Source organism: Abramis brama, assembly GCF_963993115.1.
Source record: "Abramis brama genome assembly, chromosome: 6".
NCBI lineage: Eukaryota > Metazoa > Chordata > Actinopteri > Cypriniformes > Leuciscidae > Abramis > Abramis brama.
This window is the reverse complement of record NC_139968.1, coordinates 26,341,655-26,365,584: the sequence shown is the minus strand read 5'-3', so window position 1 is coordinate 26,365,584 and position 23,930 is coordinate 26,341,655. Positions and strand designations below refer to the sequence as shown.

The window sequence follows — 23,930 nt, the reverse complement described above, 5'->3', positions numbered from 1 at the left end:
TTCAAACTGCATATTAGAATTTATTCACTTGTCCTAAAATTTCGCTACTGATGAACAAGCAGCCAAACTGCAATCCATGATAAACAGATTACAAGGTTTACTATATTAAACCATAAATACAATAATATAAATGTACACACAATGATATATATATACAGCTTTACACAGCAAACCAGTCAGTCTGTCATCCACCAATCAAGTACTTTAAATTTTTATACCTTCAATAAAAAAGCCAACTGAATTGAATGAATAGCACTATTTGAGAATACAAAACGGCAGCTCTGACTGTTTGGCAAAAGGTGAGTTCATTCTTTCCCAGACAGTTCATGTATGGCACAAACAAGTTTAAGACACTGAAAAGAGGTTTTTAGGCACCATAGACAAAGGACCAAAAACAGCACCATTATAGTTTGACAAATCGGTCCCATGTTTAGGGTTATCATTCAAGGAATCTAAACAGATTGAGAAATGGTTATAAAAATAAAACTGTTTTAATAAATTACTGAAAATATTTGAAACAAACAAGACCACCATCTGCATGGATACTTTGCAATGCCTTAGCATCTTAGTAGTGGCGTTCACACACAAACTGTAGTGATGAATAGAGGTCCATATAATCGTGCTGTTCGTCATCCTGGGAAATACGCAGACGCTGCGGCCGGTTTTGCTCCAGCCGTGTTTAAAGGCTTAGGGACTTCTGCAGGTAGAAGGCATTTATATTAAATATAACATTTATTAAATCTCCTCAAAAGTATAGCAATTAGGAATAACTGGGTAAAAACGTTTTGTCGCTTGCCTCTATTTAGATGCATGCTGGGTAGGAGACCGCGGAGAGGAATGCTGTCGTCTCGTCTCTCAAAGTACTTGGAGTCCAGACCTACAGGTTCTCCGCTGTTCAGATCAGAGATGCAGCTCAGACACAAGGCTATATTCGAGATCAGGAAGTAAATGAATTCGAGGAACTCACTTCTCTTTATTGGAAGGCTGGGCGAGTGTAGAGGGACTCACTTCTGCTGCTGAAGGTTTGCCACTCATAGGGTTAAACTGGACCTAGAATTTAGTTTAGAACATTATTTATTTGAATAAAGAATTCAACATGGTTTTCTCAGACATTTACAGCTAGCGACTGCCGCTGAAAACAAAGTTTAAATAAATATACGCTACTTGCTAACATTATTGTAGCAACCCATGCAGACTAAAAACTATTTGACTACAACAAACAAACAAATCAGAATTGTGTGACGTGTGAACAGAGACTCTAATAGAGACAAGCAAACCACAGAAAAACGAGATGCATGAAGGAAAAGATGGTATGAGAGAGAAGAGGAGACGAGGCCTGCCTTTGGTCCAGACGTCTGATTGTGCAGTGCCAGGACAGAGCGAGTCCCTGAGCTCACACAGGAAAGAGGGAGAGGATATTTGGAGTTTATCGTAGAGGTGATGGGGAAACCCTGTCCCAAAGACAAGGGGAAACCTTTGCTATCAAGCTAGAGAAGAGAAGAACGGCTACATCAGTCCAATCTGACATGCAAACTGATGGTTACTGTATGATTTCCAGCTACATCAAGCAGACAAAAAACCTGTTTGGTGGAATTTATGCTACATTTTCAGTGATGTGTCATTACCATATTGTGAGAGACACTTCCTGTTCTCAGCCCTGCGGCGGGCGTCTCGAACATTCCCAAACTTTCCTGCTTCCGAGAGAGCTGGTTCTCATTCAGCTGCTTGTTCAGCCAAGTTATTACTACATGAATGCACAGGGATACGAAAGCAGAAAAATACACCGAAAATTATATAGTATATAATAAATTATATTCCATGAAAATAATACATATAAGAGAATAAAATACAAATATTTTTAAACTTAATAAAATAGATAAATAAATGTAAAATACATACATTGAAAAGAATACATATACAGTGAGGAAAATAAGTATTTGAACACCCTGCTAGGGGTCTGAAATTGTCATCGTAGGTGCATGTCCACTGTGAGAGACATAATCTAAAAAAAAAATCCAGAAATCACAATATATGATTTTTTAACTATTTATTTGTATGATACAGCTGCAAATAAGTATTTGAACACCTGTCTATCAGCTAGAATTCTGACCCTCAAAGACCTGTTAGTCTGCCTCCACTCCATTTATTATCCTAAATTAGATGCACCTGTTTGAGGTCGTTAGCTGCATAAAGACACCTGTCCACCCCATACAATCAGTAAGAATCCAACTACTAACATGGCCAAGACCAAAGAGCTGTCCAAAGACACTAGAGACAAAATTGTACACCTCCACAAGGCTGGAAAGGGCTACGGGGAAATTGCCAAGCAGCTTGGTGAAAAAAGGTCCACTGTTGGAGCAATCATTAGAAAATGGAAGAAGCTAAACATGACTGTCAATCTCCCTCGGACTGGGGCTCCATGCAAGATCTCACCTCGTGGGGTCTCAATGATCCTAAGAAAGGTGAGAAATCAGCCCAGAACTACACGGGAGGAGCTGGTCAATGACCTGAAAAGAGCTGGGACCACCGTTTCCAAGGTTACTGTTGGTAATACACTAAGACGTCATGGTTTGAAATCATGCATGGCACGGAAGGTTCCCCTGCTTAAACCAGCACATGTCAAGGCCCGTCTTAAGTTTGCCAATGACCATTTGGATGATCCAGAGGAGTCATGGGAGAAAGTCATGTGGTCAGATGAGACCAAAATAGAACTTTTTGGTCATAATTCCACTAAACGTGTTTGGAGGAAGAAGAATGATGAGTACCATCCCAAGAACAACATCCCTACTGTGAAGCATGGGGGTGGTAGCATCATGCTTTGGGGGTGTTTTTCTGCACATGGGACAGGGCGACTGCACTGTATTAAGGAGAGGATGACCGGGGCCATGTATTGCGGGATTTTGGGGAACAACCTCCTTCCCTCAGTTAGAGCATTGAAGATGGGTCGAGGCTGGGTCTTCCAACATGACAATGACCCGAAGCACACAGCCAGGATAACCAAGGAGTGGCTCTGTAAGAAGCATATCAAGGTTCTGGCGTGGCCTAGCCAGTCTCCAGACCTAAACCCAATAGAGAATCTTTGGAGGGAGCTCAAACTCCGTGTTTCTCAGCGACAGCCCAGAAACCTGACTGATCTAGAGAAGATCTGTGTGGAGGAGTGGGCCAAAATCCCTCCTGCAGTGTGTGCAAACCTGGTGAAAAACTACAGGAAACATTTGACCTCTGTAATTGCAAACAAAGGCTACTGTACCAAATATTAACATTGATTTTCTCAGGTGTTCAAATACTTATTTGCAGCTGTATCATACAAATAAATAGTTAAAAAAATCATACATTGTGATTTCTGGATTTTTTTTTTTTAGATTATGTCTCTCACAGTGGACATGCACCTACGATGACAATTTCAGACCCCTCCATGATTTCTAAGTGGGAGAACTTGCAAAATAGCAGGGTGTTCAAATACTTATTTTCCTCACTGTATATATATATATATATTTTGAACTAACCGTTCTCATTGGTTTTTAACACTTCCCTGCTCTCGTCCAGTTTCTGAACTGTAGCTTCCAGTTGCTCCTTTAATCTTGTTGCCTGAAAACAACAAAGACTGTTGGTGAACAGAAATGTTCTGGGACATGTGTTGGCAGCACATGTGGGGTTGGTACGGTACCTCTTCCTCTTTCTGTCGGAGCCGCTGTTGGGCGTCCTGCAGTTCTCGCTGCTCCCGTTGCAGTTTCTCCGTAGTTTCCTGCAGGATCTTTTCTTGAGACACGGTCACTGTGTTCTTCACCTTGATCTTCCCCACCAGAGCCTTCAGATCCCCCTGGAGCTTCTTGATGATGCCGTTCGCCTGCAGTGGGAATTCAGAATTAATCCGACTGTATACAGGGTTTCTGCAGATTTGATGAAGGTACATTTGAGACCTTTTTAAGACCAAGTAAAGAAAATGTAAGTAATAAACTGAATGGAACACAATATGTCAACATGTTCTCTAAATGAGAAACACAGGGAGTTGTATTAGCAACACTTAAAGGTCTAAAAATTTAACTTCTAAGAGATATTCATTACTTTTTAATTCATTTTACAAAAAGTAGCATGAAAAGCTCTGAATATGGCACTCTCTTTTACTGTATCTTCTGATCGCATTGCAAAACAGATGTTCTTCCTCAGTATTTCGGTCTTGTTTTGTGTAAAGATTCTTAAATCAAGATGCATTTACTAGAGATACAAAATGACAAAACATGAAGTCTTGTTTTCGGTGAAATTGATCAAAATGAAGTGAGAACAAATAACTGTCAATGGGCTCAGCAAAATTCATTTTTGATAACACTGACAGATATTTGTTCTTGTTTTAAACAAACTCACTTCATTTTGTCCAGTTTTTCCAAGACTTAATTTTTACATTTGCATCTCAAGTAAGTGTATCTTGATTTAAAGTTGTTTAAATATTTGACAAAAATACTAGGAAGATATTCTCCTTTTTTTTGCAATGCATGCAACATTTCTTGCCATGACTTTATGAAGGTAGACCTTTTTAAGGTAGTAATTTTGTGTAGCAAAACTTTTAGCACCCACAGAAACCCTGGTGTGAGTAATTCACAGTTAAATTCAGACGCAAACCTTGATGAGTTCCTCCGACAGGGATTTTACCGTGGCCTCCAGCTTGCCGATCTGAAGTTGCTTGCTTTCTGCATTTCCTTCAACAGAGTTCTAGCAAACAAAAAAATTAATTAAATATAAAATGAATGAATATAAGGATCCGTTCATGTCAGATTTCATCTGCTGACCTTCTGCTGCTGTGTGGCTTCCAGCACCTCTCTGGTCCGCATCACGAGCTGGTCTTTATCTTTGAGCTCCTGCTCTACGACAGCCACTCGCGTCTGCAGCTGGTTGACCAGACGCTCCCTCTCGTGGCATTCGGTGTCGAGGCTGCTGTTCTCCCTCCTCAGCGACAGAACCTGCTGCTTTGACCTCTGACACTCCTGGACAAACAACACATTAGTTATGCAATCAGATTTTCTTGTGACTGTCAGACCATATCCTTCTAAATAAATATCGCACCTCTTCCAGACTAGCCAGTTTGGCTTTGAGGTCTCGAATGGTGGAGTCGCTCTTGTATTTCTTGTCGGTGAGCTCCCGGTTGGCCGTTTCCAGCTCAGAGACTTTGGTTTGGAGCTGCTGGGTGCTTCTGTGATGAGACGACTCAAGTTCCTGTCGCAGCTGTTCGTTCTGCTGCTGCAGACGCGCTTGTGTCTAATAACACAAGGAAAAAATAACATCAGTCTCTTCTTTGAAGAGATAAAATTTGAAATACATATACAAGTTTTTAGCTTTATGATAGAAATTGGACTTTACATTACTATATCTATACTATTAATATATCTACACAAAGTTTTACTCCATGTTCAAGCATTTTTTTATACAGTACATTTATACAGTTTTTTTTTTACTTTCGCAACTTATTGAAATGTTTTCCCCCATATCAAGAAACTCAAGTGAAACGCCCATGTCAGATCACCTCCAGAGCATTTTCACGCTCAGCTGTGAGATCCTGCATGTGTCTGCTGGACAGAGACGTCGTTTGGGACGTCCATTCAGACCGCAGTTTGTCCAACTCTCGACTTTTCTCAGACAGGGTCTGGAGGATGAATAATAATAAAGAAAAATCATAATGACGTAATAAATATTGAAATGAATCAATATAATTACTATAAAATCAAAATGGTTAATACATTATTATAATATAATTAATACTAATACTATATACACGTACATATAGCAGCTATACAGAAAATCATATTGATGATCTCTATTATTTCTTAATATCTTCATGCCTTATATTCGCCTTTAGCAGATTAGAGCTGGGAGATAATATTGCTACATTTTGCGACAAAATAAAAGTCAAGCATCTGAGATTTGGTATATGTACTGTTTTACGTGAATATACTGTATATATGCAGATAAAGTAGGATATACTATATATCCAAATTTTTATTTTTATTTTTCACATTTTTGACGACATATATAACAATCAAGCCGACTGATAATAGTTTACATTTTTTGACAAAAAGGGTGATAATATAGTTTACGCTTTTTGACGAAATATTACAATCAAGCTGGGCGATAACATAGTTTATATTTTTACCCTTTTCATCAAAAAACTTAGCTTATGTTTTTTGTTTAGCTCAGTTTATGTTTTTTGACAAAATAGGTGATATACAGTTTATGTTTTTTGATTAAATATAACAATCAAGCTGGGCGATAATAGTCTTTTTTTACGATATAGGCACAAAAAAACAAACAAATTTTTGATGGAAAAAGGCGATGATATAGTACGTTTTTTGACTAAATATAACAAATCAAGGTGGGCGATAATATATTTTACGCTTTATGACAAAATAGGTGATGATATAGTTTTTTACAAAATAGGCAATCATATAGTATACGTTTTTTGACAAAAAGGGTGATAATATAGTTTACGTTTTTTTGACTAAATATAACAATCAAGCTGGGTGATAACGGTTTACGTTTTTTTGGCAATATAAAAATCAAGCAGTACAGATTTTATCTAGTACACACCGCTTAACGTGTACTGTATTTATCCGGGTAAGGTTGGATATACTTGTAGTAGTTGTACAATTCGCTTTTAAATATTAATTTATTTGGTGATACTGACAATTATCAAGCCTGTGAGGTTTTGCTCAATTTATAACAATTTGGTGGTTATATTATAAATAATACATATATTAATTAACTTTAGAGAAACCATCTTAAATTTGACTTACTTGCTGTGCATAATTTAGCTGTCTTGTCAGATCTTCCTCAGTCTTTCTCAACTTCTGTTCCAACTGTTGCTTTTCCTCCTGAAAACAGATATATTAAAGATGCATTCATCCAAGCAAGCAGGATATAGCCATAGTCCATGATGATGAGTTGTACCTTTACAGTAGACAGACAGGTGGCCAGATACTTCTTAATATCCGTATCAGATCCCGGGAGCAGTTTCAGAGAGAGATGTGTGAGGTGTTTAAAAGCGTTTGTCTCCACAATATTAAGGTTTGAAGGACCGTGGTCGAACGCCGATGAAGCTGACGTGAGCTGCAACAGGAACCTGAAAAGAACCAGTTCTTACAACCCATACACATTAAGAAAAGATTTATGAGAGATAATATTCAGATCTCTCACCGTGGGTTTTCTCTGTCCTGTTCAGAGATGCACTGCTCAAGCAAGTCTATGAATTTCTGTGGGAATGATGTGAAGTCTATTAAAAGCCCTTGTTGTACTTTTAAGCTGCGAAGGAAAGCAAATAATGATTATTACAATGTGAAAATCTCACATTGAGTCAAATATTACTGTGCTGACAATAAATATGAATCATTATTTTATAAAAAGATCAGATCAGATCACTACACCTCTGAAAATCCTCCTCTGATATCACAAGATTGTATAAAAAGTAAAGATCAGTATCATCCGTCAGCCGTACAATCAAATCCTGTTGATAAAACAAACAGAAAGACATAAGACAAAATGCTTTACATTCATAAGTAATTATGTATAAATGATAATTCCTCACCTTCCTATGGACAGGATTTGATAATAGCTGCAGTTCAATACTGATGCGAATGACTGAACGTCTGTAATTTAAAACAGCATAATATATAAGCACATTTAGACCCTTAATAGTCTCCAAAAACAAAATACTGTAACATACATGACAGTCAAAGAAAAATAAACCCAAACACTCATTTAGGTCTTATGTTCAAATACATACACAATCAGTATTACCTCTCATCGGTCTCTCTATTCTTTACCTGCACCTGTAACCTCTTGTTAAAAAGTAGTTCCGTCATTTTGAGTTCATGTAATAACACAAAAAGCGATAATAATCATTAAAAAATCGCAGTTTTTTCGTGTTTTTAAGTTGTTGAACGAGTCATTTGTTTTTTCGCGCTTCGCTCCCGCGTTTGTCCGTTTCTCACCGGATGTGCTGAGCGCCTCAACCTAATCACGCGTATTATCGTATTTCAGCATATTTATTTTTTAACAATCGTAAAAGACAAATATATACAATTGAAGTTGTGTTTGATATATATTTGTGGGTGTTTAAGGCTGATAAAATTAAAAATCTTTTCTGTTGGACTTCACCGGCGCGTGTTGTGATTGGTCGAGAGGCAGGCGTCAAACGTCAACGCCGAGTGGGCGGGGCGTAGAGGAGTTTTGAACATGGCGGTGAGTAGCGCAAACGTTTCCACACCGTTCACTTTACAAAACGCTTGTATGGTCGCATGGTTTTTATAAACAAACATGTAAGCACATAAATGACTTGTGAACTTTTAAAGTTCGAACTGTACTCACTAGAGGCTGCTCGTTATTGTAAATTTGATGTGTTGTGTATTAATGAGGAGCTAAGCTACATACTAAGACACTGGGTCTGATATATATTACACACAGGCCTGTTATATAATATGTGGTTTTGATTTTCAGGATAAAGATAAGAAAAAGAAGGAGAGTATTTTTGATTTGTCGAAATACATCGACAAACATATAAGAGTAAAGTTCCAAGGAGGTCGTGAAGGTGAGACAGTTGCTTCATAAGATAAAATAAGGGTTTAAATAATTCCTATATTATGCTTAACTAAATTACATTGCATTTAACATTCACTGTTTCCTATTTTCAGCAAGTGGTGTCTTAAAAGGCTTCGACCCGCTGTTGAATCTTGTGTTGGATGGCACCATTGAATACATGCGAGGTAAAATCTCTTCATTTATTTCGTCCTTTTTCTCAGGGGTTTTCAAACTGGGACCTGGGATTAAAAATAAAAAATAAAAAATGAGATTAACATAAGTAAAACAATTATTTAAAAAATCACTTAAATAAATAATGTAACATAATAGAAGCTAAATATTTTCCCAATAATATTTTACACACTATTTTTTCATAGTATAAATTGGGTCATTATACAGTAGTTAAAGCTGCAGTCCGTAACTTTTTGGGGTTAAAAATTATCCAAAATAATTTTTTGAGGAAGTACATAACCAGCCATTGTTCAAAACTATCTGCTTACCTTAGCTCGATTCAAAACGGTAAGCTTGTAATAATGTTTTTAATTCCAGTGGTACTGGTGGATTTCTGCGGGAAATTCGAGCATGTCTTTGCGTCATTACGTCACATCTGTACACATAAAGAAGGAGTCTCGGCTAGTAGGCTATGTTGTGTGCGAGGATGTTGGAGGTGGAGATTTATAGCCTTTTCTCACAGCACTTGATATAATAAAACTTATCAATTTGATGGCGGATCCAGAAAGATTCAAACGACAATCACCAATGACAACTGAAGATTCACTCGTTGTAAAATGCAAAAGACTTCGGAGTGGCTACAGAAAAAAAAGAGACTGCAACCATGCCCATGCGAAAACAAGGATAAACATCAAAAGGGCTTTTGAAAGTGAAGGGGTTCAAAACGGACGCAGAGACGTCTTTTTTTGTGCATCGGAAAATATTGAATAATGCAATAAATATGCATCTGATTACAGATACGTGTGTTTGTATTTCAAAGAGAACCAGTTCTAAGGAACATTCATTTGTAGGTATGATAATTAGAAATTAGTCTGCACAGAAATGGAAACTGAACTACAGGTAGCCCTAATACGCATTAAATATAGTCACGCAATGCTGATGTTGTTAACATTAACAATTTGAGAACAAAGTATAATTTGCACGTGATATGATAAGTGATCGTTAGATTTAATCAGCCTTAAATTTCCCTTAGTTGGTCAGAACAAAAGTGGATGTTACTTATGTGGATGTTACTGTTACATTTTCTGGTGAAAATTCTTATGTTGGTCATACTTACAAAAAGTAGAATCTGTGATTCCGAATGCCAGTTTCCACACTGACAGCCGCACATTCTCCTCAAAACATTGGATTCATCCGCGCTGTACCATGCCGAGGTAGCCTGGAAATCCAGACCTAAATCTAAAAGATTAAGGGTCTGGCGTCGACTAATGAAAATCGGCCAGCTCGAGGGGTGGCACCAAGCGTCCATTTGAAAATCTCACTGCACGCAATTGGATAACACTACGACCAATCACAACAATAAACCCCAGCTACCAGCGGAGCTAACCTTATTAGACATTCTCTGATTAGACTCTTACCGTATCCGGTTGGCGAAACAGCAAAAACGGCCTTCTTGCAAAGGAACGATTCGAGCGGCGTCTTCTGTTCCTGTTTTAGCTAAAAAGCCAAGTCTAACTCGTTCATTGTAGCGGCCAAAGCCGTTTCAAACAACTGGTGTTCATCCATAGGCATCTTGCAATGTTTACTAATGACTTCGACGTCACAGGGCTGTCATCATCTGCTTAGCTTGCCTCCGCCTATATCAGATAACCTGATGTGATTGGTGCAGCTCAGATCGAGGGGCATATTTAATGAGCATCATTATTCAAAACCAGAGTAACTCGCTGAGCAAATTCAACTTGTGCTCTCGCGAGAACTCTGGATTACCAGGGTAATGCCGAGGCACAACCCACGTAAAGTTGATAAATCCGCGAATAACTGCAACTGCAGATTTCGAACAGAGATGGCGACAAAGAGGAAAAACGATGGACTGCAGCTTTAACATTTGAAGTGGATCAAAAAAGTTAAAATTCGTAAATAAGAAATGTTAACTACTGTACATGAAAATATATAGTTGTATTCTGAAGCTTAAAATACAGCTATAAATTCATACGGAAGTAAAAGTTTTGCGTAAAAAAAAGTTTATTTATAATGTGATCTGCAGAAGCCAGCAAATTTATGCGCAGACAATATAAAAAACAAAGACGACGATTGGAAAAAAGATTTGCAGAGTTTATGATACAAGCCCTTGTGTTTTGCTTGTATATAGAGCTGTTACTGTAATACTTGTGAGCTCTGACACATCACTGCCCTTTACGGGATACCTTTCACAACTGTCTTGATAACATCAGGTATGTTAAATCTTTGAAATGACTACCATGAGCACCGAATTGTGACGAATGTTGCTCTAGAGTGACGTAAAAGTCGCATGAATTCCGATACGAATGTTCAGACTGAGGTCGCATTGCAAAACATACGACCTGTATCGGATTTAGTGGCTCAAATCAGAATTGGAAAGATCATGAGAAAGACAGATCGGATTTGGGCCACATTTACCTGCAGTCTGAATGTAGCCTAAAACCCTTGCTCAACCAGAGCGTTTTATTTATTTATTTTTAAGCTTTTTATTCAGGATCGTTGTATATGATGCCTAATCACATCCTGATAATTCCGAACAGATCCGGATGATCAGTACAAGCTGACCGAAGACACCAGACAGCTCGGCCTGGTGGTTTGTCGAGGGACGTCCGTCGTGCTTATCTGTCCACAGGACGGGATGGAGGCCATTCCAAACCCTTTCATTCAACAGCAGGATGGATAATATTCAGCCTTGTTTATTTTTGTTTTTTTTCTTGCATTTTGTAGATGTCTGGTGGAAAAAAAACAGATAGTTTTTGTTAGGTCTGAAATCATGAAAAATGTAACATTTTGTATTTAGACTCAGGATAAATGTGTTTTGGTTGGTTTTGTTTTTGTTGATGAAACTCATGTTTTTTTTGTGTGTGTGTGTGTGTTAATAATGGTTTTGAATTATAAGGCATGTTTTCTGTTCATGAAAATAGGTGCGTAATACTGCCCTGGTTCTTTCAGTGTTGTTTTGCTACTGACGTTCATTTGGACCATAATAAACATCTGGGATTTAATCATTTCTAATTCAAGCAGAAACAAAGACTATGCTTGTACCTCAAAGGGTGGATCCCACAGCTTTACCTATCCAGAAAGCTTTTGTACACACACACACAAACAGTTGGACATTGTCAGCAAGCTTTCACGGAACACCATTTGTGTAATATTTTGAAGGCCTTCGGTTTCAAGACGCCTTGAGAAAACATTCTTGTTTACTTTTGTGGTGTCCTCTACTCTGTTTTACATTTACAAAACTAATTCCTTAGATTAAAGACTCAGTCATGGACCCTTCCCTATTTGTGAGATTTTTCCGCCCTACTTTTGTTAAATGAATGCATACACTTTGTTAATAGGTAGAACAGCAGAACTAGGTGTACAGGAATACAGAATACAGGTGATCATGCAAGTTCCTAAAATCTTGTGAGGAAACAAGGGTTTTTCCACCCCTTTTGATGGCTATCAGATTGAGATGAGCTATTCATGCTTCTTAGCACAGCCACAAAGACCTGCCTGTAACCTTTCTAGATTTACTTTAGGTGGGAAACGGTATGTACATCAATATAGTCACTAGTTACAGTATAGTTTTCACTCTGATATTTAACGCAATACGTGTGTGAGGCTAATCGAGTTTTGTTGGTCCCTCCATTTGTGATGGTGGTTTTCTAGCAGTTATGAATGAAAGGCTGTGTGTCTTGCCTTGCTGGTGCTCTTTTGAACAGCAGGACTTTCCAGATTTTATCAGTGCGCACTGGCACCCAAGTCTGGGCTTTATTGGGTAACACAGTTATAGTGGTTCAGGGTCTGTTAACTGATGGTTAACTTTAGAGGGGTCTGTAAGAGGAGCTGCTGTCTGAAGACGGGCCAACTCTTAATACTATTCCAGGTCAGTAGAAGTCTGAGGAGAGGTGGTCTAGTAAGCAAAGTTGCATTTCATTTTGCACAGCAGAAAAAACCTACGAGGTAAAAAAAAAAAGATTATGTAAATATATATTCGGTAAATAAAAAATACATCACATTCAATACATTTTTTTTAAATGAACATATAAATGTAAAAAATGAGAAGCTATATAGATACAAAAAAAATAAATATATATATATATATATACATTTAAAAAAAGAAGAAGAAGAAACTTTTTTTTTTAATTTATTGGGAAAATACAGAATAACATTATTGCACAGCACTTGCTCTCTCTATATATACATATTTGCTTTTAGCTAATAGCTGATTTGCAGCATTTGTTGCTGGGTAGGCTTTTAAGAAATTTTCAACTATTTACAGTTTAAGCTTTGGGTTTTTTTTTGTTTTTTACCCCTCCTAGGAACAACAATCTATTGATTCTTAAAATCCCTTAAAAGTTTTAAAAATGGTATTGTGAGAAATAATAGAGGATTTAAAAAAAAATAAGTTAATATAAATATATATATTGTAGCACCGGCCAATCAAAGACCCTCACCTGTGTAAAGCCACGCCCACATGTAAAAAACTAGCGCATAACAGCGCTGCATTCTATACGGTCTCCAAACGTGTCGTGCAGTTTATTCGGACGTCAATGTAAAGATCATTTGTATCAGTGACCAAATGCTGCCTGAAACGGTGAGTAACCATATAATCTATTCTATTCTTCTAAGAATTGTGCCAGAAGTTATTACACCCACAGTTTTTATGCTCTTTGTATTTGTTTCTAGCTCCTCAGAAAAGTATTTGAACAGTTTGAATTTATCTTTGATTGTTTAAAACGAAAATAATATTTTCTTACATCATTTAACAGTATTATAGGCATTTTATATTTGATATGTTGCATTGGATTTGTGAATGGATAAACCATCATTATTTAGCAATGAAAGTTTTAATTGGCACAAATATAGTCAGTATACTACCATTGTTTTTAGTATGCTTGTTTGTTATTTGTTGTGACCTGACATAACATTTATTTATTATATGTGAGTTTTAATAGGAATATATTGTTTTGTTGTGCCAAACTGTATGCCCAAAACTGGCATTTTATGTGATACCTTTGCATTGTTGTTGGCAAGCCTGTAAATAATAGTTTTGCACTTTGTGTCCATATATTTAATCAGAGATTGAATTGTTGTTGCATTTACAAGCCTGAAGTGAAAAGTAACTCTCTGGAACATCAGGCTTCATATTTCTGTGATATAACATCTAAGAATCGACCGAGGTTTGTTTTGGCTTCTCTGAACCACTCCTAGTATTGTCTCATTCTATGGCCGATGAAATAATACTTTGTCATCCCACGAGATGATTTTCACTCTCGGTACCCAAGGGAGTTGCTAATACTTTTGGTATCATAAAAACCCAATCCTGTTTTTACCTGGTCATCTGTCTGTATTCCTTACCTCCATGTGTTCTTGTGTTTTACAGTTTGAATGTCCAGGTTGTGTTGCAGGTCTTTGTATAGACTGAAATGGAGAAGAAAGACTTGAATGAGTGGCCTGAGGGTGATTCACGGCCAGCTTGCCTCTCTGCTTCCAAATGTATAACATTAGCCGCAATACTGATTCTTCTCATCATTGGGGCTGCTGTGGGTTTTATGACAGGTTAATGAATTATCTCCATTTGTCTACAGAATCAAAATATTATGATATTGTTGGACACTTACACCAACCTTGTTTTTCCTGTTCAGCCTACTTAATACAAGAAGATCATTATTTCATGGAGACAGTGGAATTGCAAGGACTCAGTTATGATTCAGACCTGCTAGATAAAACATCAGGATTCTCTGTAGTTCTGACCTCGACTCTGAAAGCAAAAGTATGACCAATAACTTGCACGGAAATCTCCACACTGCAGATGTAAAATTGGTTTTAACAAACAGATGTCCACTGCTGTCTTCTCTGTTTTACAGATCAACAATATATTTACCGCCTCTACAGTGGCAAATCATTTTACTGACTGTCAGATAGTTGCGTATGGGTAGGTACACTGCTTACATGCCATGTTTTAACTCTATAAAACAAGGTGGGGAATTATGTCTGTATATATTTTGGTATTTGATTAAGAGTCTGTGATATCTTTCAGGAATATAAACTCAAATGTGATGACCACTCTTCGTTTGGTCTTCCGGGTTTCTCAAGTCCAGGGGTACACGGAGAACTTCGTTCAAGACTTCCTTCGAGCTGGATTTAAGGCCATGTTGAATGGGAAACCTATCATTGTCCCACAATACGGAGAGATCAGTAGCATCATCCTTCTTGGTACGCCGGATTCCTATAAAATAAGTTCAATAAAGTCAATAATAGTGTCATTTTGACCATTTTTTGTTTTCTTTTTTCAGGGGCAAGTGGAAAGTCATTCTATGAGATTGGCAATGACATAAGTAAGCAGAATGTGATAATATTGTTGATCATATAAAGGTTCATTGAAAACTCAGGGTACTCAGATGTCTTTGTCTTTTACTGCAGGTAAATGTCCTGAGAACACGTTCACCTGTGACAGTGGCGAATGCATCACAAAGCCAAATCCGGAATGCGACTTTATAACTGATTGTGTTGATGGTTCAGATGAAGCCTTTTGCTGTAAGTGTCACCATCTTTTTTATCATGAGTTATTATGCTAATGCTATATTTAGCTGTTAGTTTCCTTTTTGTAAGTTTAAGAACTAATTTTGGCTTAAGGTAAAAGATAATTGATTACATTTGACATATTAGTATCAAACATCACAATTACTTAGGGTTTGTGATTTAAATAACTTTGCATTAAGTTTGCATAATATTCCTACAGACATGAATGATACCTCTTAGGACTATTGCCTGACAGACAACAATACTAGCAAGAAAATCAATAGACTTTTATTAAAGAAGTACACAAGCTATATCTAGGGACAATAATATCAGCAGCCAGCTATAAACCAGCCAGAACAACTTAGAAACCACCTTGCAAGTACCTTGAATACCCTTGCAAATGAATAGAAACATGGTAACAGCACTAAAACAATCACAGAACCCTAGCATTGTGGTGGCAAGCTGTGCAGTCATATTTCCTTCAGAAAAAACAGGCTTAATGTATGTTCTTTGATTGTTAACCATTGTTTCTCTTATAGCCTGTGGAACACGTCCCGTCATGGCTAACCGTGTTGTGGGTGGTGAAAACGCCCGTCACGGGGAGCTACCCTGGCAGGTCAGTCTCAGACTACGTGGCCGTCATACATGTGGCGCATCCATCGTCAACAATCGCTGGCTTGTCAGTGCCGCTCATTGTTTTGAAATGTGAGTAAGCATTTCTGTAAGATCTTCATCAGTTCCTCACTAGGCACCAATGTATATCTAAATATGTCTTCCTTATATACCAAAGAGAAAACAACCCAAAAGATTGGACGGCTCTTGTGGGAGCCAATCTAGTCAGTGGGGAGGAGGGAGAAGCCACCATAGTAAACATCAAGTCCCTGGTTGTCTCTCCGGTCTATGATCCCATGACCACTGACAGTGATGTGACCGTACTTGAGTTGGAAACACCCTTGATGTTTAGCCGTTATGTTCAGCCAGTCTGTATCCCATCATCCTCTCACATTTTCAGTCCTGGGCAGAACTGCATCGTCTCTGGTTGGGGAGCTCTTAATCAGTACACCAGTGAGTATATTTGATGTTGTGTAAAGCATCAGAATATACTTTAGCTTGAGTTTGATGAGTTTAACTCACCCCTAGTCTCATGTAGCCAGACCTTCAGACTGACAGCAGAAGGTCTGGACTCTATTAGCAGCTTTCATTGAACTAGGACAACCCAAGAGGATGTTTGACTTACATGTAGCGCAACCAATCACAGTTTGTTTTGTTCCCCGTCATGTTTAGGGGCTTGAAAATGTAAAGTTGATGTCAATCAAAATCCTGAAGTGTTACCAGTTAAGTGTGCCACATGCATCAGACATTCAGCCAGTGGTTCGTGGGCTTGACGTATGAGGCTGAGACTACCTCACCCCTAAACTGCACCAAACTCAAAACAAACTGTGGTTGGTCACTTTAAATGTCAATAAGGTGCTCTTTTCCTGCTTAAGTTGGTGGTTCTCGATCATAATAAGCTTCCATGAAGACCAGCCTTTTTGCCAAAAGTTTGACTACTCGAGACAACCCCTTTTAAGACAACACCTCTATTACCGAGCAGGTGAGGTGCCTTCTACATTACAGAAGGCAATCGTGAAGATCATTGACTCGAAAGTCTGCAACAAGACATCTGTATACAGAGGTGCACTCACCCAAAATATGATGTGTGCTGGTTTTCTTCAAGGGAAGGTGGACTCTTGTCAGGTAAGGGCTATAACTTATAGCAATAATGCCTGATGCCCTAAAAGTGTTTTCACAATTGAATGTTTTAAATGTGGTTTTTGGCCTTCAGGGAGACTCTGGGGGCCCTCTGGTATGTGAGGCGGCCCCTGGGCGCTTTTTCCTTGCGGGCGTGGTGAGCTGGGGAGTGGGATGTGCACAGATCAACAAGCCTGGGGTCTATTCCCGCGTCACTAAACTCCGCAACTGGATTCTGAGCTACATCAAGATCGCACCAACAGTCGCCCCCACTGACCCTAGTGTCACAACCACTATGGATAACATTGTTAAAGCTATGAACCCCTCCTCTGAGATCGCCAGTCATGAATATAATCCTGCTCCTGGGAACTGCAGTGGTAATTATAACTGTGGCGGAGGCAAGTGCATCAGCAAGATAAACCCAGAATGTGACAGAGTCGTTGACTGCCCCAATGAGGTTGATGAGAAAAACTGTGGTAAATAATCTCTAATAATCTCGATCTCTACAACAGGGGTGCCCAATCCTGTTCCTGGAGGTCTACCTTCCCAGACAATTTGGCTCCAAACCTAATCAAAACACAGCAACCAGATAGTTAATATTTTCAAAACATATAATAATTACAAAGAGGTGTGTTGGAGCAGGGTTGAAACTGAGCTCTGCAGGAAGGCGCATCCAGAGTTGATTCTAGGATTGGACACCCCTGCTTAACAACAATCCACTTGGTTTGCACCCACATTAATGAAGTTTGGTTAACTAGCTAGTGTAGACCTTAGTCAGGGTAGGTGCCATATTTAACTTTACACAAAAGAAACGAGGGTAGCCGTGAATGGTAAATGTACGGGTCCGTTCAATAGTTCACATCCCATTTCTTTTGTCCACTGGTAGAAAAGCATATTTTCAATGTTGCATTGACTAATAGACACCAAGGTGCCCAACTGTACAACATATTGAACAGACCATGCATGCATCACTTACAGCCTCGTCTTCATTAGGTCCATTAAAGTAGTCTGAGGAACAAGAATATAAGGGTCACCTGTTTACTTTGTAGACTGTGGGAATCGTCCAGCTGTGGGACAAGGGAGGATTATCGGTGGCGTCTCTGCTCGGAGAGGTGAATGGCCATGGGTGGGCAGTCTGCAGTACCAACGCACTCACCGCTGTGGAGCGACGCTCATCCACTCCAAATGGCTCCTGACTGCTGCTCACTGCTTCAGAGGGTAGTGTACCACTGACTGGTGACTTCCCAACATGCTCCAGTCTTAAAGAGTTGAACAGAAAAAGACTTAGTGTTTATGTTGTGTTTTCGTCAATAGTGAGCTGAACACTGCTAGTTGGACTGTAAGTCTTGGGTCAGTCATTTGGTCTGGAGTGGGTGCTCTGGTTATTCCAGCGCAAAGGATCATCTCTCATCCTGCTTTCAATAGCAGCACCATGGACTTTGATGTGGCCTTGGTGGAACTCTCCATCCCCGCCCCCAAGTCCTACACCATCCAGACCGTGTGTTTGCCTTCTCCCTGGCATAGCTTCATCAAAACTGCGGAATGCTACATCATTGGATGGGGCGCTGTGAAGGAGGACGGTGAGTTTGGGGTTGGTCAAGGTGATAAGATAAAACCTAAAACCTAGACAAGTAGTTTTTAATATCGTTTTCACACTAGATGTTCTGGTGTGGACCCAGGTTCGATTGAACTTATGTGTCCACCAAGGAGCACGTGCTCCATCTGTTTAGGAAGGGGTCTGGGATTTGACTCACATGAACTGTAATACATTTAGTGATTAATGTAAACGCAATCCGAAAATGAAATGCTATTATGAATATTTTGCGGAAATTATCAGCCTATGAATGTTGACCATTCCCAGCATGGGCATGGAGAGACAAGTGAATTAGGATCAAACGTACCAAGTGTGAAAACGACATAAAAAAAGGTCTTCTAGACTTCATCTACATTAAACCTTGATTCCAAAAAGATATGTGATATTTGTGGACTGCATTTGATTAATAGGATCCATTATGATATATGGTCTGTTTATCCCACATAGGTATGATAACCAATTTGCTGCAAAAAGCACAGGTTAATGTCTTTGATCAGTGGGACTGCCAGCGAGCTTATGGTGGTGGACTTACCGACAACATGATGTGTGCTGGCTCTGTGGAGGGGAACAGGGACACATGTTTGGTGAGTTTGTGAGAATATTAAAGGTTTCTGAATGCTACTGTCCGGAAAAAAAATCAGCAGTTGCACAGGAGTAGGATAAATCTGAATGACTTCTTCTGAAACACTGCTGCACTTACCTGATGATACTTAATGCTCTAAGTCTTTTTTTTTCATCTTAAAACATCCACTGTGCCTCTTAAGCTGATTACGTAACACAGCCCAATATCATTCAACCATATCCTTGAGTTTTCAGCAGACTTCTTTAAATGTCATACCTGCCATAAAAACACGAATGAACGCAGTGGTCTTCTCTTCTTCTGCAGGGAGACTCAGGGGGACCTCTGGTGTGCCGGGAACCCCAGGGCCGTTGGTTCCTGGCCGGGGTGACCAGCTGGGGTCACGGCTGTGGTCGAATTGGCTTCCCGGGAGTTTACATGCAGGTCACGTCTGTCAGAGAGTGGATATCTATATACCTCCCTTTTTAAAAATATGATCCAGAAATGTCCTCCACCATCCGTCTCACAAGTGATGTGCAGACATGTCTCTCAACTGAAGATGCATGAAACTCAAATGGATGACTTTACCAACATGTTCACTCTCTACTGTCAAAATATTTATTTGTGGTATTTATTAACATTGCATTCTGGTGTACGATGCACTAGCCCTTGAAATGTTTTTTGCCGTTTAGGAAAAAAAACATAATATCTCAATGAAACAGATTTTGATGCAATTCTGCCCTGATTTTGAGGGGAAAATGCTCCAATTCAGCAGGTTGCAGATCCTGTGTGGGCCTAAGCATAACCAATATGGCTTAGAAATATGTACTAATAATGATCAATGAGAAGTGGTTTTCACTTCAGATGGAAGATAAGAAAATATGGCAACATTTGCTTGCCTTAAGTTTTCTTGATAAGTTCTGATTTTAAGAAATAAAGGGATCCCCCTTCTCATTTCACCAGCAGAATTTATATTCCAGTAATGGAAAATGTAGGAATAATATCACAAAATGTAGGAAATTTGAAACCACATATTTTGCAAGCAATATATATCAAAAAACCCTTTGAACATGTCAAACTTCAGTACAAAAGTCTGTGCCATTAAACATGACTCATTTCAAACTGTTGCTCCGCCATGACAGTCCTCAACCAGGCTGTAGAATAAGAGTTTGTGAAAATTCATGCTATAATGCAGCTTATGGCAATGCTGAGAAAGCAAAATGTAAGTTAATGTACTTGATTAGTGTGTTTCAGGCCTAATTTGTCCAAATGGTGCTACATCTGTTAACCTGATATTTCATCAATGCAACAAAAACATCAATAAAAATTTACTGACTTGATGGTATTTATTTGCATTCCATAAAAACAGCACAACATCTGTCTGGACATGTCTTGGTGGAGTTTGCATCTCTGTCCAAGCCTTTACAAAACTCAACGAAGCAAAGGAAAATGGGAACTTTGACACGCTTGTACACAAAGGGAACTGCTTTTACAAGGGTTTGTAGTTTATGAGTGTCTAAACAACCCTACTACTGTACTTAACAGACAATGAGACAAATGACACTCCAGTGTCGACAATTGCAGTTTGTTCTTCAGAGGTAAGTTAGAAGCACTTTTCGGCCGATCCTGGTGAAGAAGTGACAATTATTGCAACAAAGAAGCCCCTGAATTCTTCCCCTCTGGGAGAAGAGCTAGGTGTGTGGAACAGAGGTGGTAAAGTGAGCCGTTCCCTCAGGGAATGGAGTAACATCCACCCAATGACAAAAGGCAGACAGATGGCACACTGAATTTTGATTGGCTGCTTGATGAATGGATAACGGCATAAGGGGAGGTGTCCGATTTTTAACATTGTTTTTAAACATAGTGAAACCTGCGAGCAGGAACTGGATACCAAAATCCAGACCCGTCCTCTTGTTATCCCAATTCTGCTTATTACTTTAAACATGAGAACTGCTACTACAATTATCATTCTTTAATTTAAATTTGAAAATTATTAATCAGCTATTTTATTGTATTATCTTGTATTATCATTTCAACATGGTTTGAAAACAAAACGTAATGAAAAATGTCCATGTAGAGTCTAAATCCAGCCACCTGGTTCCTTCTGTATCCATCAGTTGTTGTTGCGTGGTAAGTGTGCCAAGTCTATACACTCGTCGTGCATTTGGAGACCAGGCATCTCGACCTGAGGACTCAGGTGATACTGAGGTAGTACCGGCCGCCATCTGCACATCAAATACGTGCTCTTTCCCTCTGTAATCTGGAGTTATATGCGCGGGAGACCGTGTTCCATGCATCCATGTAGCGGTCCATGCACATGGCAATGCATTTCTGGAAAAAACGAAAGGGTTATGCATGGGTCTATATGTTATTTCCTCAAAGAAACATGGACAGCGCTATAGGATGTCCTGCTCATACCTGTTCAGAGTTGTCCAATGTGCTTCCTGGTTTGCCAATGCATTTCTTGAAGCATTTATCAGTCATTCTCTGCAATGAACGACAAATGGCATTAGGAATGCATGTAATAATTCTAGTATGCTAGTACTATAGTACATTTGGTACGTTTTGTAACTGGATACCTTGATGACCCTTATAAAAAGTTACTGTGGCAGTATCATATAATAAAAAGGACTTTGAAACAATTAATTGCTAGAAAATTTGACAAATAGTTACACAGAAACAGCAAGCAACACAATGAATTAAACCAGTCATTTTAAAGTAGAAACACTGAAATAGTATTTTCTTATAAAACTTTTTATTTACAACTTTGAAAAATATATATTTTCTTACAGAATAGTACAGTAATGGCACAGATGGTAATGTTGGAAATCCTTTGGCATACCATGTAGCACTACCACAGTACTTTCTGAATGGGTACTATGCTCATGTACCATGGTATTTCATGGTACTTCAAAGATTATCATGGTAGTAAAAAACTACTTTTTTGTAAAAATTTTGATACTCAAAAATACAGTTTTACCATAGTACAGAGACAAAGCCTTACAAAAAAAAAATCACCATGGTACATGTTTAAAATACCAAGATAATACACAATGTATACTTTTTGGTGTACACGGTGATGATAAGAGATAATATTAATGTACTTTGCTATAAAACAGTTCTTAATGATCACCACCATGACATTTACATGATAAACCAAAGGATAGCCTACCATGGTAAAGTGATATAAGAGTAATCCATTTATTCAGCATCATGTAATGACAAAATCTACCCAACACAAGCCTCTTATATACATACTTATAAATTTTAGGAAGCACAATGAAATTATTTGTAGGGGTATTTATGTAGGGATAATTTAAAACAGCATTTAACATTTTAAGAGTTAAAGTCACTGACCTGCAGCAGCTCTTGCGCGTTTGCAACGGCAATCTGAACTTTGACCTGCTCCATTATAGTGCCAGTGTCCATTTTACCAGAAGATGCGCCTGAAGAGAAATCTGAACCAAAACTGTCCATTTTACACAATTACAGATCTAATAACAGTGACACACCGGATTAAAGTCTGTGTCGCTTCTTTACATGTGATAATTTTGCCCTTGAGATGAACCGGAAGCGATGTGGAAAACATCCTGACTGCTGACTTCTGGGAAATGTAGTTCTTAATTACAGCAAAAACAAATAAGATCATAACGTGATGATTTTTAAACAACATCAAGAACAACATTAGCCTATCATAATGTTGCCTGTCATTAGCATAAATTCAGATTTATACGGATTCATCGCTTTTGATTTAACACATTTTTTGCAGTTTTAAAAGGCCAACAAAATTACATTAATATGGTAGGCCTACTTTTTTTTTTTTTTTTTTTTTTGTAAGTTTGGGTTAGGGTTAGGGTTAGGGTTAGGTAAAACTGTTTTTTTTTTGTAAGTTTGCAATTTCTGCGTCTGGTATAAATCTTTTTTAAAATAACGATTTGTGTTTTCTATGGGTTCAGCTTTATTGCAACATGAGTTCTGTCCAATAGGTGCCGCTACATTCCACCAGATCATTCCTCTATTACATTCCACTATATTGCTGTAAAGAAATTAGTTTATCATTTGTTCTTGAGTTTTTTAAATTAATAAATCATTCAATCAATACATCAATAAATAAATTATAATATAATATAATATAATACAATATAGCATTGTGGAAGTTAAAATGTCAAACCAGCCAGAAGGGTTTTGTTTTGAAAGTCAGATAATTGGTGTTGAGGACTGTGTAAACAGGGCATTGACACAGTAACGGCTGTTTAAGCTCTAATAAATCTATTAGACATGAACAAGTTTTGGCTGAGTGAAGATGAATGAGTGTTGGCAGGGGGTCTGACAGTAATTAACAGTCACACAGTACAGTAAGTCTTCACTCACAGTAATTCACTGGTGATGTTTGTACAACAACCGTTCTGGACAAATGAAATATGCAAAGAAAAACATCATGCGCTTCCTGTTGGCATAACTGTGTTGGAATGAAAACATTGTGGATTGATACTAAATACCTCAATGAAAGAGGCTCAATAAAGCATGTAATCTGGAGGTATCATGGTACAGCAATGGTATAAAGAGGTAAAGCCAACAAACACCGTACTGATTTAAAAAAAAAAAAAATTTACGTAAACATTATTACTATTGTATTTATTTTAGCCTACATTGTAGTTGTACCGTACTTAAAATCTCATTTGCTAGTCTATTTTTGGAGTTATTTTTGACCAAAAAAAAGGCTTGTTAAAAAAGGCACGTTCACGTACGTAATTGAAGAGAGGCGAATTTCTTTCTTTAAACTGA

At 38.3% G+C, this 23,930-nt stretch overlaps 4 protein-coding genes across 4 annotated transcripts; 2 read left to right on the top strand and 2 right to left on the bottom strand.

Annotated features, from left to right (window-relative positions):
* Positions 1-8: 8 nt before the first annotated feature.
* Positions 9-7,998, bottom strand: sass6 (SAS-6 centriolar assembly protein). The gene is made up of 17 exons (XM_084117627.1): positions 7,783-7,998; positions 7,571-7,631; positions 7,410-7,489; positions 7,183-7,287; positions 6,937-7,108; positions 6,783-6,860; positions 5,516-5,635; positions 5,059-5,250; positions 4,785-4,979; positions 4,618-4,707; positions 3,668-3,847; positions 3,507-3,588; positions 1,626-1,744; positions 1,341-1,487; positions 968-1,050; positions 797-891; positions 9-697 (listed from the first exon to the last, which is right to left on the bottom strand). The coding sequence occupies exons 1-17, from the start codon at positions 7,845-7,847 to the stop codon at positions 630-632; spliced, it is 1,932 nt and encodes a 643-aa protein (XP_083973753.1). The 5' UTR covers positions 7,848-7,998; the 3' UTR covers positions 9-629.
* Positions 7,999-8,177: 179 nt separating this feature from the next.
* lsm7 (LSM7 homolog, U6 small nuclear RNA and mRNA degradation associated) lies at positions 8,178-12,030 on the top strand. The gene is made up of 4 exons (XM_084117628.1): positions 8,178-8,226; positions 8,482-8,572; positions 8,676-8,747; positions 11,292-12,030. Exons 1-4 carry the CDS (start codon positions 8,221-8,223, stop codon positions 11,432-11,434), a joined length of 312 nt encoding a protein of 103 aa, XP_083973754.1. The 5' UTR covers positions 8,178-8,220; the 3' UTR covers positions 11,435-12,030.
* A 1,218-nt stretch (positions 12,031-13,248) lies between these two features.
* Positions 13,249-20,485, top strand: tmprss9 (transmembrane serine protease 9). The gene is made up of 15 exons (XM_084116387.1): positions 13,249-13,333; positions 14,123-14,298; positions 14,385-14,512; positions 14,607-14,674; positions 14,780-14,955; positions 15,036-15,077; positions 15,163-15,276; positions 15,801-15,966; positions 16,052-16,326; positions 16,856-16,998; positions 17,087-17,468; positions 18,042-18,210; positions 18,307-18,572; positions 19,034-19,170; positions 19,473-20,485. Exons 2-15 carry the CDS (start codon positions 14,166-14,168, stop codon positions 19,632-19,634), a joined length of 2,361 nt encoding a protein of 786 aa, XP_083972513.1. The 5' UTR covers positions 13,249-13,333; positions 14,123-14,165; the 3' UTR covers positions 19,635-20,485.
* On the bottom strand, positions 20,473-22,726 carry timm13 (translocase of inner mitochondrial membrane 13 homolog (yeast)). Its single transcript, XM_084116388.1, has 3 exons — positions 22,503-22,726; positions 21,564-21,632; positions 20,473-21,476 (listed from the first exon to the last, which is right to left on the bottom strand). The coding sequence occupies exons 1-3, from the start codon at positions 22,620-22,622 to the stop codon at positions 21,378-21,380; spliced, it is 288 nt and encodes a 95-aa protein (XP_083972514.1). The 5' UTR covers positions 22,623-22,726; the 3' UTR covers positions 20,473-21,377.
* Positions 22,727-23,930: the final 1,204 nt, after the last annotated feature.

Bases quoted from the DNA above. Each gene is read 5' to 3' on its own strand.
- lsm7 (XM_084117628.1), top strand. The intron at 8,573-8,675 runs GTGAGACAGTTG...TCCTATTTTCAG, and splicing joins GTTCCAAGGAGGTCGTGAAG to CAAGTGGTGTCTTAAAAGGC. The intron at 8,748-11,291 runs GTAAAATCTCTT...AATTCCGAACAG, and splicing joins CACCATTGAATACATGCGAG to ATCCGGATGATCAGTACAAG.
- sass6 (XM_084117627.1), bottom strand. From the start codon at position 7,847: ATGACGGAACTACTTTTTAACAAGAGGTTACAGGTGCAGGTAAAGAAT. The intron at 6,861-6,936 runs GTACAACTCATC...ATCTGTTTTCAG, and splicing joins CCTGTCTGTCTACTGTAAAG to GAGGAAAAGCAACAGTTGGA. The intron at 4,708-4,784 runs GTCAGCAGATGA...TTTGTTTGCTAG, and splicing joins AAGCCACACAGCAGCAGAAG to AACTCTGTTGAAGGAAATGC.
- timm13 (XM_084116388.1), bottom strand. From the start codon at position 22,622: ATGGACAGTTTTGGTTCAGATTTCTCTTCAGGCGCATCTTCTGGTAAA. The intron at 21,633-22,502 runs GTCAGTGACTTT...CGTTCATTGCAG, and splicing joins ACGCGCAAGAGCTGCTGCAG to AGAATGACTGATAAATGCTT. The intron at 21,477-21,563 runs GTATGAGCAGGA...CGTTTTTTCCAG, and splicing joins CATTGGACAACTCTGAACAG to AAATGCATTGCCATGTGCAT.
- tmprss9 (XM_084116387.1), top strand. From the start codon at position 14,166: ATGGAGAAGAAAGACTTGAATGAGTGGCCTGAGGGTGATTCACGGCCA. The intron at 15,078-15,162 runs GTAAGCAGAATG...CTTTTACTGCAG, and splicing joins TGAGATTGGCAATGACATAA to GTAAATGTCCTGAGAACACG. The intron at 16,327-16,855 runs GTGAGTATATTT...ATTACCGAGCAG, and splicing joins AGCTCTTAATCAGTACACCA to GTGAGGTGCCTTCTACATTA.